General features: G+C 40.8%; 1 protein-coding gene across 6 annotated transcripts in view; it reads left to right on the top strand.

The window, feature by feature from the left end:
- Window positions 1-20916, top strand: part of Pcdh15 (protocadherin related 15) — an 827095-nt gene that overhangs the window by 710302 nt on the left and 95877 nt on the right. For all 6 annotated transcript variants that reach the window (XM_087598371.1, XM_087598373.1, XM_087598372.1 and 3 more), the window contains one exon: window positions 591-718. In XM_087598371.1, the coding sequence (XP_087454497.1) occupies window positions 591-718 (128 nt within the window). The remainder of the gene's footprint in view (window positions 1-590; window positions 719-20916) is intronic.

Here is a 20916-nt window from a genome sequence, read left to right as displayed (position 1 = left end):
TCCTTGTTAGGATCTTCTTTAAGAAGCCATGTTGATGAGAAATTCATAGGTGTCTCTGTGGAGACATCTCTAGGAGACACAATTGTGTATAAGTGTGTATATGTACATGTTAATAAATACATAAGTTATAAAGTTAATTCTGCAGATCTTATTCAAATATAGAAGCCATACAGATCAATGTGACCTATAATTTAGTGTCAACTAGCTTTCAGTAAGTCAGTGTCCAGTAATACCATTCAGGAATATTTGGGTGGTTTATCTATGACTACAAAAGGGAATCTAAGTAAAGAAGTTAAGTTGCTATGGCATTACAATTCAAATGGTGGCAGTTAGAGGTCAGTGACATTGAAAGAACACTTGCTTAGCACTTACTGGGCCCTAGATTGAATGCCTAGTGCTTAAAAAATAAAGTAAGAATGCAACATTACTAGTAATATTCATACTTGTATCCTCTTGACCAAGAAATAGACATCACTTAGGAATGACTTCCTAAACAGTTACATGTATCTCTTTACTGAAAAGTATGACAAATATTGCTTTATTTTTATTCTAACGAATAATCACTAACAAAGACATGTCTTGTCTCCCAGGCAATACAGCTAAGGTGTACATTGAGATTCAGGATGAAAACGATCACCCCCCAGTGTTCCAGAAGAAATTCTACATTGGAGGTGTGTCTGAAGACGCGAGGATGTTCACGTCTGTGCTCAGAGTGAAGGTATGAGGAAAGAAACTCCGATGTGAAACTCTGCTGAGTGCAGAGAACTCTGACTCTTGCAGACACCGCCATAGCCTGATCATTTGTATCCGTGGCACTTATGCTCAGGCTAAAAGCACAAACAATAGAGTTGCCCTTGTTTGATTTCTGGTGCCGGACAAAATACCTTAATGAAGGCAATGCTAGGAGAAGGGGTTATTTTGGATCACAGTTCCAGAGAGGATAAGTCCATCAGGATGGAGACATTTTGGCTACAGGAACATGAGGTCGACCAGCACACTACATTAGCAGTCCAGAAAATCTTCAACTACTTTGTGGGTCCTTCTTTCTTCCTCCTTCTCTATGCCTTTTCTGCCCTTTGAACCCCTTTAATACTAGATAAGAGAGAAGAAAGGATAGAGAGGAATGTTGGGTTAGAAAGGGGCAATATTATTGTAAGACTAGTTCCTACTAATTAAGGATGATGAGTAACTTGGGGCAAGTTTGATCATCACCTTCAGGATATCCAATTTCTTCTTGTTGTTGTTTCTTGTTGTTGTGCATAATTCCTTAACCAACAACGGCCCAATACCAACAACCAACAACCAACAGTCCACCCTGCCTCTCAGGGCTCTTGCATTTACAGACCCTCTGAAAAGTCCCCAGAATGTCACACAATCAGAGAAACTATCTGCAGCTGGCAAAATTGCACCCCTGCTAGAGCTCGATGAGAACTATAGCTGCTGAGGGCAGTCTGAAGCAGTCCCCAATCACCACACCTGGAATGGAGACATAGTCTTATAATGTGTCTATGCTTTGGTTTGGGGTTCTTTTTTTTTAAGATCCCAAAATTGTTACGTCAGGACAGGTAGTGGGGATGAAGCTTTAAAACCTCAAAGCCCATCCCTAGTTACATACCTCTAAAGGTTCCATATCCTCTCAGAAATGAACCTCCCCTCTGGGAAGCAAATATTTAAACACATAAACCTGAGGAACATGTCACATCCAAACATGAGAGAAATACGTGGATTTAAATATCTAAACCCAACACAGATATTTTATAATGGGGTGAACACTACGCAGCTTCATAAACTTCTACTAAACCTGGGGCCAAAACACTTGAAACATTCTACATAAAATGTTACAGTGCCCCCCAGCATATATTTAATTTTTATTGTCATATTTGTTTGCTTGTTTACTTATTTATTATTGTGTTTACGTGATGCTGTGGCTGGGGTTACATCAACACCTACCCATCAGAGGCTACATTTCTGGAGTTGGTTCTCTTCTTCCTCCTTTATTTGGGTTTGGGAACTTGAGCTCTGGTTTCAGACTAGTGCCGCAAACACTTTTATCTGCTAAGCCATCAAGGCAGCCCTCTCAATACCTTATCACACCTCTATTAGGATCACTGCAGAATAACTCCACAGAGTCCCAGAATAAAATTTCTAGCGGCAGATATGGAAATCCCTCGATTTATAGTGGAAAAAATTGACTCCTTGGAACAACTTTTCAAATTTCAAATGGTGCTTAAATTAGCAAAATAAAACTATTCCTAAATACTGCAAATTGTAGGACTTTAATATCAGTTGTTTAAAAAAATTCCTTCGTATTTCAGAAAAATTTAGCAAACTACTTATCTAATTTGCTGAATGATGCTCAAATCTCAGACTGATGCTTTCAGATTTTCTCTAATATCCACACATGCATATTTAAAATGCCCTTAAATGCTTTCAGTTGTTTTGTTGTGACACAAGAGAATTTTAAATATTTTCTTTCTATTTGGGGTAAGAGTTCAGATACCGGTTCACTGCAGATTATCAGTTAGAATTATTTTTCTGAGTGCACCTTAAACATTCTAACAGCTATACACTAAAAGACACAAACCCATTTTGATCTCTGGCAAGTTCAGTTTTGGCATTCCTATGTTTGCTCATTGTAAGCTTTTTCCCATTGGCAGGCCCTCTGTGATGAATGCTATCTCCTTTAGCACTTATCGAACACCTTTAGTAACAAAAGACTTTCACCCAAGCCAACAAACCATGGGCCAGCCAATAGCTCCTCCCCAATGGCAGATCCTGATTCCTGAGCTAAACTATAAGTCTGTGATTAGGAAGATGGGGATAAGGTAGTCAAGGCTAGGGAGCCTGAGGCCAGATGGGTAGAAGAGTCCTGGTCTTAAACAACCAAAAAGCAATGATGAAAATACAGAATATAGAAACTGTAAGAAGAGTAAAAGAGGGTTCAATTTTCAGAGGACAATAGGGTGGGAATGCCCATGTGAATTTTGACAATGCAGCTCATTCTAAAAGTTGTATACTGTGTCAGGGGAAAAAAAAAGATACTCAAATACTCAAATGTTAAATTATTCCATTAAATAGGTCTGCAGATCTCTAGCAAGGAAATTCGGTTTTGACCATCTTGGACTATTTCATGATACTATTAGAAAATGTATAGCCACCAGGGTTTTGTTTGGATTAGTTTGATCATAGCACTGTAGGCTAAAATCCTCCAACTGATGGGCAGCCCACCTATTCAGCCCATGGTGGGGTGTTCTGCCCTTGTAACATGGGTTTGTATGGAATAACAGGGGCAGGAGAACACACTGGGAAATTGAAACTCACTTTATAAAAAACATATTGGTTTGAGAAGTATGTCTACCTCCGGAGACCTGGCCTATGCCCACAAGAAAGTATTAATTCCTTTCAAAAATAGTACCCAAATGATCTAATCACCTCTACTGCCTCACTTCTTTTTTTTTTTTATTAACTTGAGTATTTTTTATTTACATTTCGAATGTTATTCCCTTTCCCAGTTTCCAGGCCAACATCCCCCTAACCCCTCCCCCTCCCCTTCTCTATGCGTGTTCCCCTCCCCATCCTCCCCCCATTACCGCCCTTCCCCCAACAATCCTGTTCACTGGGGGTTCAGTCTTGGCAGGACCAAGGGCTTCCCCTTCCACTGGTACTCTTACTAGGCTATTCATTGCTACCCATGCAGTTGGAGCCCAGGGTTAGTCCATGTGTAGTCTTTGGGTAGTTATTGCCTCACTTCTTTTTTTTTTTTTTTTTTTTTTTTTTTTTTTTTTTTTTTTTTTAATTAACTTGAGTATTTCTTATATACATTTCGAGTGTTATTCCCTTTCCCGGTTTCCGGGCAAACATCCCCCTCCCCCCTCCCCTTCCTTATGGGTGTTCCCCTCCCAACCCTCCCCCCATTGCCGCCCTCCCCCCATAGACTAGTTCACTGTGGGTTCAGTCTTAGCAGGACCCAGGGCTTCCCCTTCCACTGGTGCTCTTACTAGGATATTCATTGCTACCTATGGGGTCAGAGTCCAGGGTCAGTCCATGTATAGTCTTTAGGTAGTGGCTTAGTCCCTGGAAGCTCTGGTTGCTTGGCATTGTTGTACTTTTGGGGTCTCGAGCCCCTTCAAGCTCTTCCAGTTCTTTCTCTGATTCCTTCAATAGGGGACCTATTCTCAGTTCAGTGGTTTGCTGCTGGCATTCGCCTCTATATTTGCTGTATTCTGGCTGTGTCTCTCAGGAGCGATCTACATCCGGCTCCTGTCGGTCTGCACTTCTTTGCTTCATCCATCTTGTCTAATTGGGTGGCTGTATATGTATGGGCCACATGTGGGGCAGGCTCTGAATGGGTGTTCCTTCAGTCTCTGTTTTAATCTTTGCCTCTCCCTTCCCTGCCAAGGGTATTCTTTTTCCTCATTTAAAGAAGGAGTGAAGCATTCACATTTTGATTGTCCGTCTTGAGTTTCGTTTGTTCTAGGGATCTAGGGTAATTCAAGCATTTGGGCTAATAGCCACTTATCAATGAGTGCATACCATGTATGTCTTTCTGTGATTGGGTTAGCTCACTCAGGATGATATTTTCCAGTTCCAACCATTTGCCTACGAATTTCATAAACTCGTTGTTTTTGATAGCTGAGTAATATTCCATTGTGTAGATGTACCACATTTTCTGTATCCATTCCTCTGTTGAAGGGCATCTGGGTTCTTTCCAGCTTCTGGCTATTATAAATAAGGCTGCGATGAACATAGTGGAGCACGTGTCTCTTTTATATGTTGAGGCATCTTTTGGGTATATGCCCAAGAGAGGTATAGCTGGATCATCAGGCAGTTCAATGTCCAATTTTCTGAGGAACCTCCAGACTGATTTCCAGAATGGTTTTACCAGTCTGCAATCCCACCAACAATGGAGGAGTGTTCCTCTTTCTCCACATCCTCGCCAGCATCTGCTGTCACCTGAGTTTTTGATCTTAGCCAATCGCACTGGTGTGAGGTGAAATCTCAGGGTTGTTTTGATTTGCATTTCCCTTATGACTAAAGATGTTGAACATTTCTTTAGGTGTTTCTCAGCCATTCGGCATTCCTCAGCTGTGAATTCTTTGTTTAGCTCTGAACCCCATTTTTTAATAGGGTTATTTGTTTCCCTGCGGTCTAACTTCTTGAGTTCTTTGTATATTTTGGAAATAAGGCCTCTATCTGTTGTAGGATTGGTAAAGATCTTTTCCCAATCTGTTGGTTGCCGTTTTGTCCTAACCACAGTGTCCTTTGCCTTACAGAAGCTTTGCAGTTTTATGAGATCCCATTTGTCGATTCTTGATCTTAGAGCATAAGCCATTGGTGTTTTGTTCAGGAAATTTTTTCCAGTGCCCATGTGTTCCAGATGCTTCCCTAGTTTTTCTTCTATTAGTTTGAGTGTGTCTGGTTTGATGTGGAGGTCCTTGATCCACTTGGACTTAAGCTTTGTACAGGGTGATGAGGATGGATCGATCTGCATTCTTCTACATGTTGCCCTCCAGTTGAACCAGCACCATTTGCTGAAAATACTATCTTTTTTCCATTGGATGGTTTTGGCTCCTTTGTCAAAAATCAAGTGACCATAGGTGTGTGGGTTCATTTCTGGGTCTTCAATTCTATTCCATTGGTCTATCTGTCTGTCTCTGTACCAATACCATGCAGTTTTTATCACTATTGCTCTGTAATACTGCTTGAGTTCAGGGATAGTGATTCCCCCTGAAGTCCTTTTATTGTTGAGGATAGCTTTAGCTATCCTGGGTTTTTTGTTATTCCAGATGAATTTGCAAATTGTTCTGTCTAACTCTTTGAAGAATTGGATTGGTATTTTGATGGGGATTGCATTGAATCTGTAGATTGCTTTTGGTAAAATGGCCATTTTTACCATATTAATCCTGCCAATCCATGAGCATGGGAGATCTTTCCATCTTTTGAGGTCTTCTTCAATTTCTTTCCTCAGTGTCTTGAAGTTCTTATTGTACAGATCTTTTACTTGCTTGGTTAAAGTCACACCGAGGTACTTTATATTATTTGGGTCTATTATGAAGGGTGTCGTTTCCCTAATTTCTTTCTCGGCTTGTTTCTCTTTTGTATAGAGGAAGGCAACTGATTTATTTGAGTTAATTTTATACCCAGCCACTTTGCTGAAGTTGTTTATCAGCTTTAGTAGTTCTCTGGTGGAACTTTTGGGATCACTTAAATATACTATCATGTCATCTGCAAATAGTGATATTTTGACCTCTTCTTTTCCGATCTGTATCCCTTTGATCTCCTTTTGTTGTCTGATTGCTCTGGCTAGAACTTCAAGAACTATATTGAATAAGTAGGGAGAGAGTGGGCAGCCTTGTCTAGTCCCTGATTTTAGTGGGATTGCTTCAAGTTTCTCTCCATTTAGTTTAATGTTAGCAACTGGTTTGCTGTATATGGCTTTTACTATGTTTAGGTATGGGCCTTGAATTCCTATTCTTTCCAGGACTTTTATCATGAAGGGGTGTTGAATTTTGTCAAATGCTTTCTCAGCATCTAATGAAATGATCATGTGGTTCTGTTCTTTCAGTTTGTTTATATAATGGATCACGTTGATGGTTTTCCGTATATTAAACCATCCCTGCATGCCTGGTATGAAGCCTACTTGATCATGGTGGATGATTGTTTTGATGTGCTCTTGAATTCGGTTTGCCAGAATTTTATTGAGTATTTTTGCGTCGATATTCATAAGGGAAATTGGTCTGAAGTTCTCTTTCTTTGTTGTGTCTTTGTGTGGTTTAGGTATAAGAGTAATTGTGGCTTCATAGAAGGAATTCGGTAGGGCTCCATCTGTTTCAATTTTGTGGAATAGTTTGGATAATATTGGTATGATGTCTTCTATGAAGGTTTGATAGAATTCTGCACTAAACCCGTCTAGACCTGGGCTCTTTTTGGTTGGGAGACCTTTAATGACTGCTTCTATTTCCTTAGGAGTTATGGGGTTGTTTAACTGGTTTATCTGTTCCTGATTTAACTTCGATACCTGGTATCTGTCTAGGAAATTGTCCATTTCCTGAAGATTTTCAAATTTTGTTGAATATAGGTTTTTATAGTAAGATCTGATGATTTTTTGAATTTCCTCCGAATCTGTAGTTATGTCTCCCTTTTCATTTCTGATTTTGTTAATTTGGACACACTCTCTGTGTCCTCTCGTTAGTCTGGCTAAGGGTTTATCTATCTTGTTGATTTTCTCAAAGAACCAACTTTTGGTTCTGTTGATTCTTTCTATGGTCCTTTTTGTTTCTACTTGTTTGATTTCAGCTCTGAGTTTGATTATTTCCTGCCTTCTACTCCTCCTGGGTGTATTTGCTTCTTTTTGTTCTAGAGCTTTTAGGTGTGCTCTCAAGCTGCTGACATATGCTCTTTCCTGTTTCTTTCTGCATTGCCTCACTTCTTAAAGAGCAACTTTATCTTTCAATATTGGTATGGGAACCAAGTTCGCCACGAATACACCTCTGCAGAACAAACCATCTCTACACGACAGCATCGATACCACCCGATAGTATTTGTAAAAGACATAGAACCATGTGCTGTAAGCAGAAACAGAGAGAGAGAAGGTCGTCTACCTCTATCCCTAGGGTCTGTGGTGTGTATAGCACAGGGGCCACTACTCAAAAGTGCTAAGTTATTCCTCCTCTGGTGAAATGAGCCAATTCAAGCCAGATCAGATTATGTTAAAGGCAGGTTTATTGGGAAGCTTCTCTCAGGTGAGTTCACTGGCCCCAGGGATTGAGGAAGGGAAATCGCCATGGAAAGGTGGCATGGGTGGGGGGAGAAAACGAAAACATGCACAGAGAAAGAAGAGAGGAAGAAGAGAGGAGGAGGAGGGGAGAAGGAGAGAAGGAGGAGAGAAGGAGGAGGAAGAAGAAGAAGGAGGAGAGGAGGAGGAAGAGGAGGAAAAAGAGAAGGAAGAGAAAGAGCAGAGAAGGAAGAGGAAGAGGAAGGAAAAGAGGAAGAGTAAGAAGAGGAGGAAGAAGAGGAAGGAAAAGAGGAAGAGGAAGAGGAAGGAAAGGAGGAAGAGGAAGGAAAAGAGGAAGAGGAAGGAAAAGAGGAAGAGGAAGAAGAAGAAGCAGAAGCAGAAACAGAAGCAGAAACAGAAGCAGAAGCAGAAGCAGAAGAAGCAGAAGAAGCAGAAGAAGCAGAAGCAGAAGCAGAAGCAGAAGCAGAAGCAGCAGAAGCAGCAGAAGCAGAGGAAGAGGAAGAAGAAGAAGAAGAAGGAGGAGGAGGAGGAGGAGGAGGAGGAGAAGAAGAAGAAGAAGAAGAGATGAAAAAGTCAGAAATACAGGGAGGAGTCTGTGGGGGAGGGGCTGGGTAGGCCAGAGGGACTAAGGGATGCTAAGAGAATCTAGAGACCAGGGCAGATTTGATAGGTAAAATACGCACGTCTCAGTCCTTCGCCCTGGGGTCTGAAACCAAACAAAAAGAACTACAGAAAACTGTCTTTTCTAGCAGAAAGTCATAGAAAGAAGGAAAAGATCAAATATAAGAGGAAGCAATAAGTACTTCAGAGATATAAGCTCTAGGGGGATCTAGAGAAACATAAACGTGAAGCTCAGGTGGGAAGCACTCATTTCGAGTCCAAACATTTCATAGAAACTAGTATTTGACAATGAAACATTCTCTTGCTGTGATCAGAAACCCAAGAACAGAATGACTAAATGTAGGTAGTTTATCACTGCCCTGATGGACAGCCCCGATGGAGTAATTCAGTTAGGAGAACACAGACTGCACTGTAGGTTCAAAGGAAGGAACCATTTAATTACTAAAAGAACACCCCACCACTCTGGAGAATACAGAAGATAAGACTGATCAAGGAGGTGGATAGATCAGAGTGGAGCTTATAGAAGAGGATCTATACTCACTTGGGGCAGCAAGAAATTGCGAAAGCCAAAGAAATATGACCGGAAGGCAGGAAACCAGTGTGCGGATGGAATCAGCCATTATTGACCCGACACAGTTGCTTCTCACAGCCTGGAATCAAGGAATCCTGTTTCCCGTCTTAGCCCAGTAGACATGAGTGACAGCAGTCTTCAATTCATGCTTCGAGTGGAAAAATATTATTTAAAAGTCGCACTGAATTGGATACTACTCTCCTGGGATGTTGGAGAGAAAGATGGTTTTTAAATGACAAATCTGGGGATACGAGAGAGGGTTTTTAAGCCACTAGCTGTCGCATATTAGAGTAATGCCAGATTTCATCTCCTATGAATAAAAGTTATTTTTTTAGTCTGCCATAAAAACTCAAAATACTGAGAGTTATATCTTTCAAAAGATGCTGCCAGCTAAAAAACAAGAGAGAAAAAAAATGTGGTCTAAAACAGAAATGACAATGTAGTATGGTACTTAGAAATATCAAGAAAGAAAGCTCTACTCCCGTAGAATATGGAGAGCAAGGTTGAGCTGGTACTTAAAAATATGTTGTGTGAAGATAACAGAGTAAGATCATTGTTTGAATGGATTGCCCTGTATGTGGTGGGAAATGAGGAACTTGTCTATCTGTCTTGTCTATCTAATATGCTAATGGGCGTACTAGGCACTCATGCTTAAAAAGCAAGTGTGGTATACTCCTACTGTGTACTAAGAACACAGAACTAGCTTTCGACTCTCCTTACAACATTCTAGTTAATGAGACAACAAGGAAGAAGGGGGCAAGGGTAAGCAGTAGTTAACTCTGGGTGAACATACCGTCTAAAGTAATCCTACCGCAGGTTTACACTACACTGAGTAGAAAATAGTCTGAAATGGAGGTGCAGGCAGCTTTAAATTATTTGCCACCACAGGACAGTTTAGAGGATATTTCGGTTTTCACCTGCTTAGCTTGTCCTATGCCCTGGGAGAGGCTGTGCCTGCCCTGCAAACTTACCCAGCCTGAACCAAGCACCCTTGTCCTGTTGTCAACGATGTCCTTGGACAAAGGTGTTCCACTCATTTTGGCATACCTGTGCACAGCCTCCTGAGCAATGTTTCACGAGACAGTGGTGTTTCACGTGGGAATGGAGTCTTCTTGGGAATCGAAATGTTCATGTCATGTTCAAACAGTACTTAGATTATGTTAGGTCACGGATGATGAAGACCAAACAGGCCTGATCAGCACTTGCTCAGGCTTAATGCTGACACAGTTGTTACAGAGTGTTTTACTACATTGATTTCCACTGGCAACGAGTAATCAGTCATTTTAATTGCGGAGAGTGGGAGGAGAGCCCGATACTATTTTTTCTCTTTAGTCTCTAATCCAAGTCGTTAACATCATTTAAAAACTTCACTCCTGGGACTTTGGGGTAGCTCAGTGATAGAGGGCTCACCCCATCCTCGAGGAGTGATCAGCACACTCTTGCTGTTTCTGTCAGCCTCTTCCTGTCCCCTAGGCAGGTTGTTACCACACCTGACACACACATTGCGTTCCACAGCCCCTGCTAGCCATGAGTGTTCTATACCCTAGCATGGCTTCCTGTCATGGCTTCCAGAGAAATCATGACTCAACAAACTGAAACTCAACAACCAGATTCTTATGTTAAATGTTCAATGTACAATAATACATCCACACAATTAACTTACAACCAATTGATAAGGATATAAACCGCCTACCTAGATAAGATGAAATTCATTCATCTAGACAGACATACAAAATCCTGTACACATCCATCCCTTAAGAATAGTCGTAATAACCTGTAAATGTGCAGAGAGAAGTCTTAACATCCTCCTCCATGTTCTCTCTGCTGCTCTCCCCCTCTCTCAGGTCTCCCTCTCCTCTCTAAGACTTTTCTCCCACCCATTCTTCCTTCTTGTCCAAGGACAGGCCTTGTTCTATCCTATACCTCCCTTCACCTGCATAATGGCATTAACCTACACAAAACAACATCAGTCAAAAAAGATAAAAGGTGGGAAAAATTCATTGGCTGTCTATGTATGAATGGATACGCTACTATGTAGTCTACACATATGATGGAATATTATTCAGCCCTGCCTTGTAGTGTATCCAGGATAAGCACTGAAGATATGATGCCTAGTGAAACAGAGTAGACCTACTGCACATGTCAATGATGTGACACAGTTAGGTGTCAGCAGGTGATGTGTGGTGTCATTTTGAAGTTTCTATACATGTAAACTATTTTGCTTCCAAGTACATGTTATTTGAATAAAAATATTACATCAAATATTTTCTTGGCATAAATGATCTTCAGGTGTTCAACATGACTGTAAGGTTTACTTAATTTTGAATTTTAGGTTACTGGGGCCTTATGTTTAAAGAAAAAATTTATGGAGATTAAAGAAAAGGCCAGAAGAGGCATCTGGTCCCCTGGAACTAGAGTATAGATGGTTGTGAGCCATCATGTGGGTGCTGGGAATCGAACTCAGGTCATCTAGAAGAATAGCAGGTGCTCTTAACCTCTGGGCCACCTTTTCAGCTTCATGCTATGGTATCTTTCAAAGAACATATTATTGATTTCTGTTGGCAGACAGAAGTAGAAATGTGCAATAAAGGTTTGCAGGTATGCTCACACCTAATGGTGGATGACACAATATTTTCCAAAACATTGCACCAATTAGCATCCAACTTTTTAGCAGTACATGAACACTCTGGTTGTTCTAAAAAAATTTCTATCTTTGGTGTTTTAGCCATCTTATGGACATATGGTTTCCTGTGTTTTATTCTCATTCTTTAACATTAATAGGACTTAAATGCCCCTTCATTTTTTATTGGTTATTTTGTTTATTTACATTTCAAATGTTACCCCTTCCCTGTTTTCCCTCCAAAAGTCCCCCATTCCAGCCCCCTTTCCCCTGCCTCCAAGAGGGTGCTCCCCCACCCACCCAACCATTCCCACCCCACCACCCTAGCATTCTCCTACACTGGGGAACAAGCCTTCACTGGACCAAGGGCCTCCCTTTCCATTATTGCTGGACAATGCTATCCTCTGCCAATATGCAACTGGAGCCATGCCCCCTCCGTGTGTACTCTTTGGTTGGTGGTTTAGTCCCTGGGAACTCTGGGCCGGGGGTCTAGATATAGTTTGGTTGATATAGTTGTTCTTTCTATAGGGTTGCAAACCCCTTCAGCTCCTTCAGTCCTTCCCCCAACTCCTCTATAGGGGTCCCCATGCTCAATCTGATTGTTGGCTGTAAGCATCCTCGTCTGTATCAGTAAGGCTCTGGCAAGTCTCTCAGGAGACATCCATATCAGGTTCCTGTCACCAAGCACTTCTTGGCATCAGCAAGTGTCTGGATTTGGTGGCTGCATATGGGATGGATTCCAGGTTGGGCAGTCTCTGGATGGCCTTTCCCTCAGTCTCTACTCTACTCTTTGTCCCTGTATTTCCTTTAGACAGGAGTAATTTCAGGTTAAAATTTTGTGAAGGGTGGGTGGCGCCATCCCTCAACCAGGAGGCCATGCCTAACCTTTGGATATGGTCTCTGCAGGGTCTCTCTCCCCTTTGTTTGGATATTTCAGCTAATGTCATCACTGTTGGGTCCCAGAAACCTCTTGCTTTTCTGGCATCTGGGACTTTCTGGTATCTACCCACAGTTCTCTTTTATACGTCTAGAAATGTATTTGTATTAATGTCATGGGAGTGTTACCAGTGGAATGCAGGGTACGTGGATGTCAGAAGGCAACTTCACAGAGTAGGTCCTTCCTTTCCACCTTTACGTGGGTTCTGGAACTCAATTTCATGTGGCCAGTCATGTGGTGCCAGTTCCTTCTCTGACCGAGCCGGCCCATCAGCCCACTTCCTAAGTTTATCCTCCTCATGCAGAGCCTATGCCAGAAGCTTGCAATTCTTTCTGTTGTGATGGCTGCTGTTTACTTATGCACTCTACATTTCTCCCTTTCCCTCCCTCCACCTTCTAACACATTGATCTCCCTGTCCCTCCCTCAAGCACCTCTCCCTCCGGTTTCCCAGATCAGGTCACACATAATACACACACACACACACACACACACACACACACACACACACACACACACACTCATCTGAGGTTTGGGAGCTAGGACTCTCCATTAAGAAAGAAATAGGATCTTTGTATGCCTGAACTTGTGTTACCTCACTCAATAACATCGTTTCTAGTTCTATCCATTTACCTGCAAAGTTCATGATTCCATTCTCTATTTATTATTTAAAGTGTAACTTTACCACATTTTCATTATCTATTCATAGCTTGTAGGGCACTTCAGTTGTTTCCATTCTCTATCTATCTTAAGTAAAGCAGAAATGAGCATGGTTGAGCAGGTGTCGTTTGGGCACATATCAAGGAGCAGCCTAAGTGAAGTCACATGTGAGATTCATTTTCAGTATTTACAGAATTACCCATATGATCCCAACAGTGAATGAGGATTCCCTCCCCCCCTTCTCCAGCATTTGTTGTCAATTGTTTCTTTGATGTTCACCATTCGGACTAGGGTAAGATTGTACTGACTGGTTTTATGTCAACTTGACACAAGCTAAAGTCATCAGAGAGAAAGGAGTACCAGTTGAGGAAATGCCTCCATGAGATCCAGCTGTAAGCCATTTTCTTTATTAGTGACCAATGGGGCAGGGGGGGGGTTCCAGCCCATGGGAGGTGGTTCCATCCCTGACTAGTGTCCTGGTATCTATAAGAAAGTAGGCTAAGAAAATGAAAGAGAGAAAACTAGTAAGCAGCACCTCTTCACAGTCTCTGCATCAGCTCCTGCTTCCAGTTTCCAGCCCTGTTTGAGTTCCTGTCCTGATTTCCTCCAATCATGGACTATGACCTGTAAGTGTAAGCCAAATAAACCCTCCCCCCACCCCGCCAACTTGCTTTTTCGGTCATGGTGTTTCATTGTAGCAATAGCGACCCTAAGACAAATCTCCTTTGGGGGGAGATTGTGGAAGGGCTTTGGAACTTTGGGCTAGAAAAGCCATTGAATGTTCAAAGCTCAGTGGGAAGTTCTTTGGGAGCTTGGAAGATAAAACCATGGAGAGCAACACAGAAGATGGAGGCCAGGCTTTAAAGTTTCGGGTAGAAGTATAAAAATTCTAACAGAGCTGTCGTCTATTTTGATTAAAGATTCTGTGGTTCTGGTTAGCCGGGGCTGAAGAATCAGCTGTGATTAACGAGAGACAAGAAGTACTGAAGCGAAATCTTTACATTACTGGGACAATTGCTGCTGGTTGGTTGGAGCTAAGAAATTAGCAGTGATTAAGAAGAGACAGCTGAGGTTCCAAGGAGGGGCTTCTCATTTATGAGAAAGGGAGGGGTAATGGGAGGAGGAGTTTTTGAGGGTGGGGCTAGAAGGAGAAGAGAGGGAGCTACGACCTAGATGTAAATTGAATAAATAAATCAATGAGGAGGAGGAGGAGGAGGAGGAGGAGGAGGAGGAGGAGGTGGTGGTGGTGGAGGAGGAGACCATCATCACTGAGGTGAAATCTTTTAGGAAGTATTTTCTGACAGCACAAAGAGGCTGTGTTCCAGAGGCAACCATAGTTGTACCCCATGCTGGCAGCCAGGCTTGGTAATGTGTGAGAATCATAGGTGGTACTAATTTTGAAGGCATGAAGGGGTCATAGAGAGCAGCTGAAACTCGACAGTGTGAGAGACCAGGAGAGGCCATTGGAGAAGAAGGTGTAGCCTCAGTAGTAGTTGAAGGTCCAAAACTGAAAGGACCATGCAAAGAAGCTGAAATTTGGCACCGGGAAAAGAGCCTATGAGAGGCTATTGGTAAAAGTGCATCCTAGTTGCAGTCAAAGACCCCAGCATTTTAGACATGCCAGTACCATGGAATGACCACCAAGAACAGCAACAGCAATGGAGTGGAAGAAACTAGAGTGTAGAAGACAAGCTGTGTGTACTGCAGACAGCAGAGCAGGAGAAGTGACCCAAGTCCTTTGGAGGAGTCCAGAAGATTGTGAGTGGACCCCAGATATTGGACAGTTCAGGTTTTGTTTTACTTTGATTTGATTGTGATTGCGACTGTGCCTGTTTTGTTTTATTTTTTGTTGTTGTTGTTGTTTTGTTTTTTAATGAGTTTGAGTTTGTAAAGACTGGGATAGTCATGTGCTTGTGTATCAAGTTGTCAAGGGATCAGTAGTACTGGCTGATTTTGTGTGTCAGCCTGACACAGCTAGAGTTGTTAAAGAGGAAGGAGCCTCAGTTGAGCAAATGCCTCCGTAAGATCTAGCTGTAAGGCATTTTCCAATTAGTGATCAGTGGGTGAGGGTCCATCCCATGTGGTTCCATCCCTGGCAAGTAGCCCTGGGTTCTATAAGAAAGCAAGTCAGTAAGCAGCAGCACCCCTCCATGTTCTCTACATCTGCTCCTATCTGCAGGTTCCTGCATTGCTTGATTGACTGACCAGACTTCCTTCAGTGATAGACTCTGATCTGGAAGTGTAAGCCAAATAGACCCTTTCCTCTCCAACTTGCTTTTGGGGGTCATGGTGTTTCATTGCAGCAATAGTAACCCTCACTAAGACAAGGATAAAAATCTCAAAATTGTTTTGGTTGTCATTTCCCTAAATGCTAAGGAGGATAAATACTTTTTGGAGATACTTCTTAGCCATTTTTCCCTCTTTTGAAAACTCTCTGTTCACGCCCCATGCTCAGTTTTTCAATGTTTAGTCTTTACTCTGTTCTTTGTGTATTCTAAATATTAATCTTCTGTCAAATACATAGCTGGAAAGATCCTCTCCCATTGGGTGACCTACTCTTCACCAGGTTGATTGCTTCTTGCGCTGTGCAGAAGCATTGAAGCTTCATGAATTCTCACTTGTCAATTGTTGGCCTTTTAAATTGGGCAAATGGAGTCCTTTCTGGTTTGCACATCATGCCTATGTTTCCTTCTAGAATTTTCAGTGGTTCAGATTTTGCATTTAGGTCCACTTGTAGCTAGTTTTTGTGCAAGATGATAAGTAGTGGTCTATCTTCATTCTTCTGCAGGTGGACAGGCAGTTTTCAGAACACCATTTGTTGATGATGCCTGCTTTTCTCCAGTGTATGTTTTTGGCATCATTGACAACTATGAAGTCGCTGAAGTTATGTGTGTTCATGTTTGGTCTTGGTCTGCATGTCTGCTCTTGTGCCAGGATAATATTGTTTTGTTACTATTCCTCTGCAGTACATCTTAAGATCCAACATTGTTCTTTTTGCTCAGGATTACTCTCTCTAGCATCTTTTATTGTTCATATTTCATGATATTTTTCTGTTTATGCAAAGGGTAAAATAGGGATTTTGATTGGCATTGCATTTAATCTGGAAGTGGCTTTTGGTACAAGGATCACTTTTCACAATGTTAATTCTATGAATCCATGAACATGGGATGCCTTTCCATTTCCTAGTGTCTTTCTCTAGCTCTTTCCTCAGAAGTTTAAAGTTTTTGTTGTAGAGTTCTTTGGCTGTCTAGGTTAGATCTATTCCTAGATTTTCTAAGGCAATTGTGAGTGAGTGTGTTTCCATGATACCCTTCTCTGTGTTTGTTGCTGATTGATGTATAGAAAACTATTGGTTTATGCACCTTGATTCTGTATCCTGCCATATTGCTGAATTTATTGTTTCTAGAAGTTTTCTGGTAGAGTTTTTGGAATCTCTACTATATAATGTCATATTGCCTGCCAATGGGCATTGTCTGACACTTCTTTCTCTATTTGTATCCCTTTAATTTCCTTCTATGGCCTTATTGCTCTAGCTAGTTCTTCAAGTACAATGTCCAAAGGCATCGGGGATAATAAACATCCCTATGACTTAACTGCTTCAAGTTTTCCCCATTTGTGATGATTCTTAGCTGCAGATTTCTCACATACAGCTTTTATTGAGTTGAGGTATGTTCCCTCTATCCCTACATTCTCTAGGACCTTTATCATGAAGGAATGGTGGATTTTATCAAAGGCTTTTTCTCATCTATTGAGATAGTCCTGTTATTTTTGTCTTTAAATCCCTTTATGTGGTTTAATGCATTTTTTTGACCTGTGTACGTCGAACTGCCTCTTCATTTCAAGGATAAAGCTAGTTTGGACATGGTATATGATCTTTATAATGTATGTCTGATGTGCAAGTATTCTGTTGATTAATTTTTATGTTCACCAGAGATATCAGACTATAGTGTTGTTGTTGTTGTTGTTGTTGTTGTTGTTTTGTTGCTTCTGCTGCTTTTACCCTTGCTTGAGTACTAGAGTGATACTGGATTTGTTGAAGTTTGGAAATGTTCTTCCTTCTTTTCTTTCTTCCTTCCTTCCTTCCTTCCTTCCTTTCTTTTTAAATGGTTCAAGAAGAAATGGATGTGCATCTTCTTTGAATGTCTGGTAGAACTCTGTTGTGATTCCACCTGATCCTGAACGTTTTTACCTGAAATTCTTTTTCGTACTATTTCAATTTCTTCATCTGTTATGTCTCTGTTCAAGTCATTAATATCTTTTTGGCTTCATTTTGGTGGTTTGGCTGGACCTAGAAATGCATTCATTTCTTTCAGGTTTTGCAGCTTACTGGAATACAGACATTTGCGATATTTTGAAATATTGTGAATTTCTTATCTATTATAATGCTTCCCTGTTTGTTCCTGATTACATTAACATGGGTCATTTCTTTCTTTTTACTAGTTGTGGAAAGAATCTGTCAATTTTGCTTAGCTTCTCAAAGAACCAGGTCTCAGATTTGTTGATATTTTTGTTTCTGTTTCTATTTCGCTGATTTCTGCTCTGACATTTTATTATTTCTTGCCACTAATTAGGTTAAGATTTGGTTTGTTTCAATATTTTCAAACTTTTGAGTAACATCATTACTGAGGAATTTCCTTGTGTTCTTTCTGAGTGTGTGTGTGTGTGTGTGTGTGTGTGTGTGTGTGTGTTCATAATTTTTCATGTGTTTTACTTACATTTCTCTTGTAGGAGTGGTGTAACTGTTTTCCAGAGGGTTTATTGTATTGTTTTCATTTTCATTTAGTTCTTTTATTTTTATTTCTTGATATCTTCTTTGACCCATGCATTATTAAGTAGAGTTAATTAATCTATATGGTTTTACTTACACTCTAGATTTTATTTTTCTATCAATTTTAAGTTTTATTACATTGTGGTCAAATGGGATACAGGGAGTTATTTTAATCTTTTGCATTTGTAAATATTTGTTTCGTGCCCCAGGAAATGGTCTGTTTTAGAAAAGATTCCATGTGCCACTGAATGGAATGTGGTTCTTTGGTGTCTGGGTAAAAATATTCTGTAGATATCTGTTAATTCTATTTAATGTATGATATCAATTTTGATGTTTTTCTTTATTTTTTGCCCAGAAAATCTATTGTAGAACATAGATATTGAAATCACCTACTCTTTATGGATTGATGTTAACCTATGTCTTTAAATCCAGTAGTTTTTTGTTTGTTTGTTTGTTTGTTTGTTTGTTTGATAGTTTATAAAACTGAGCACCCCAGACTTTGCTGCATGTACATTTAGGATAGTAATGTCTTCCTGGTTAACTGTTTCCTTGATTAGAATGAAGTGCCCCTCTTTATCTGCGTAGTTTTAGATTAAGGTCTATTTTGTTGGGTATGAGTATAGAGTTGCCTGCTTGCTTGTGGTCCCTCTTGGTTGGAGTACTTTTGCTCATCCTTTTTCTCCAAGAGAGTACCTATCCTTATGTTTGTGTAAGCATCAGATAGACAGAGATTGTTTTCTTCATCCATTCGGTCAGTCTTTGCCTGTTGATTGGAGAGTTGAGATCATTGAGATTTAAAGCTACTATTGAACATGTGCTAATTGTCGTCATTGTGTTGTTGATATCTGGAGTAGTTGTTGGTGTTCCCAGTGGTGTGTTGTGTTTCAACAGTTATGACGTCATATTTCTTTCCATACACTCTTTGCTATGCTCCTTCCATTCTGCAGTTTAAAATAATGCCTCCTGCATTTTCCTTAGGTTTGCTTTGTTGAAAACCGCTTGGGATGTTTATTTCCTAGAATGTTTCTTTCTCCTTCAAATATGGCAAATACTTCTGTTAGTTTCATTAGCTTAGGTTGACTGTTAGTGTTTCTTAAGACTTGGAATACATTGTTCCAGGCTCTTTTGTCACCCAAAGCTTCCATTGAGAAATCCACGACATTGTGACATGTTTTCCTTTACATGTAACTTGCTTTTTTTTTCTCTTGCAGCTTGCACTACACTGCTTTCTTTGACACGTCGTGTGGATTTTCTTTTATGGTCTTGTTGGTTTGTGTTCTGTGTGCTCCTTGCTTTTGTATAGGTGTGTCTTTATTGGTGGGGGGAGATTTTCTTTTCTAATCTTGTTGAAAATCTGGTCTTTGCTATTGACATGGGATTCCCCTCCCTCACTATAAATTGTAATGTTAGGGTTGGTTTTTTTTCCCCATGTTTTCTCACATTTCTTGTGTATCTCTTTTGTGTGTCTGTTTCTTTCCATACGTCCAACTCTCTCTCTCTCTCTCTCTCTCTCTCTCTCTCTCTCTCTCTTTCTCTCTCTCTCTCTGTGTGTGTGTGTGTGTGTGTGTGTGTGTGTGTGTGTATGGTGGTGATTTTTTTATGTGTTTTGCTTATTTGGTTTGTACTGTCTATTTTACCTTTGAGAGCTAACATTCTGCTTTCTACTTGATTCTTCTACTTGTAGGGCTTTCCTTTGAATTTTCTAGATGAGTCTATTGGGTTTTGCAATTTTATCTTCTTTCAGCTTGTACTTTTTAAAAATTTTATTTCATTTTTTTTCACTTATTCACTTTACAGCACACTCAAAGATCTCCTTCCAGTCACCCACACACACAAAACCCTTCCCCTGCCTTCTCCCTTTCTCCCCTGAGCAGGTGGGGTCCCCTGGGTATCCCCTCACTCTGCCACTTTCTCTCACACTGAGTCCATGCAAGGTGGCCCAGCTAGTAGAACATGTCTGATATAGAGGCAACAGCTTTTGGGATAGCCCCTGTTTCCATTGTTTGGGACCCTTATGAAGGCCCCAGCTTACTTTTTGATGTTTATATCTCCTGACTGAATTCCATCCTCAAGTCTTGAAATGTTTTCATTGTTTCCATCATCCTGTTTTGTATTTTCTTGGTCACCCCTTGGGTATTTGTTTCTTTCAGCTCTTTTTCTTTCCTCCTTTCTTTTCTCTTTCTTATTTTATTGAGCTGTTTCTTTGTGTCATCTTCAAACTCCTTTAACTCTTTGAGAAGGTTTATCATTGTTCTTTTAAGTCCTGTATCCTGGAATTCATCTAGATCATTGTATTTGCAAGCATGTCAACAGGACCGGCCAGTTTCACAGAAAAGATACTGGCTTGATCTTTCCTATTATTGTTGGTACTCCCGTGATAAGAACTGGGCATGTGGCTTTCCTTTGTAGGTTCTGACTTTGTTATGGATAAAGCATTTTGGATAAAGAGAAAAGACATAGGGTGGTGTTGGGTCTGTAGGTTGTAAATGTTTTGGATAGAATGAAGTCAGGTGAGCAGACTGGACTGGGCTGGTACAGCATGTGCTTCCTGTTCCAAGCCTTGATAATTGGGGCAGCTAGGTCTGAGTGTCAAGGCTGGATATGATGTGGGAGATACGGGAAAGCCCTGTGGTTTTGCATCCTGGCCTAAGACTCCTTTGCAATGAGGACAGATGAAGTCCAGACTAGGCTAGTGTTCCAGACATGAGTTCTGAGCTAAAGGTGGTGGACTGGGGAAAAGGCACACATGAGTAAGAAGGTCAAGATATTCCCCAGCCTGGACTCCGAAGGCAGACATGGGAAGAAGTCTGGGTAGGAAGTGGAGTGATAAAGCTGTTTCAATGGGACCTGCAAAAGTATGTTTGGGTCCCGGTCAAACTAAAAACTTTATTGAACAATTCTAAACCAGAAAATAGCATCAGTTTAAGTATTTTTAAAAGAACCCTTACATCTTTCCCTACAGATGGCATGGAAAAAAAAGGGCTTTTTTTTTTCAGAGTAAAGGTAT

This window comes from Rattus norvegicus, chromosome 20 (assembly GCF_021556685.1).
Source record: "Rattus norvegicus strain SHRSP/BbbUtx chromosome 20, alternate assembly SHRSP_T2T, whole genome shotgun sequence".
Classification (NCBI taxonomy): Eukaryota; Metazoa; Chordata; class Mammalia; order Rodentia; family Muridae; genus Rattus; species Rattus norvegicus.
Note: the sequence above shows the minus strand (reverse complement) of the source record. Positions and strands in the feature narration are given on the sequence as shown.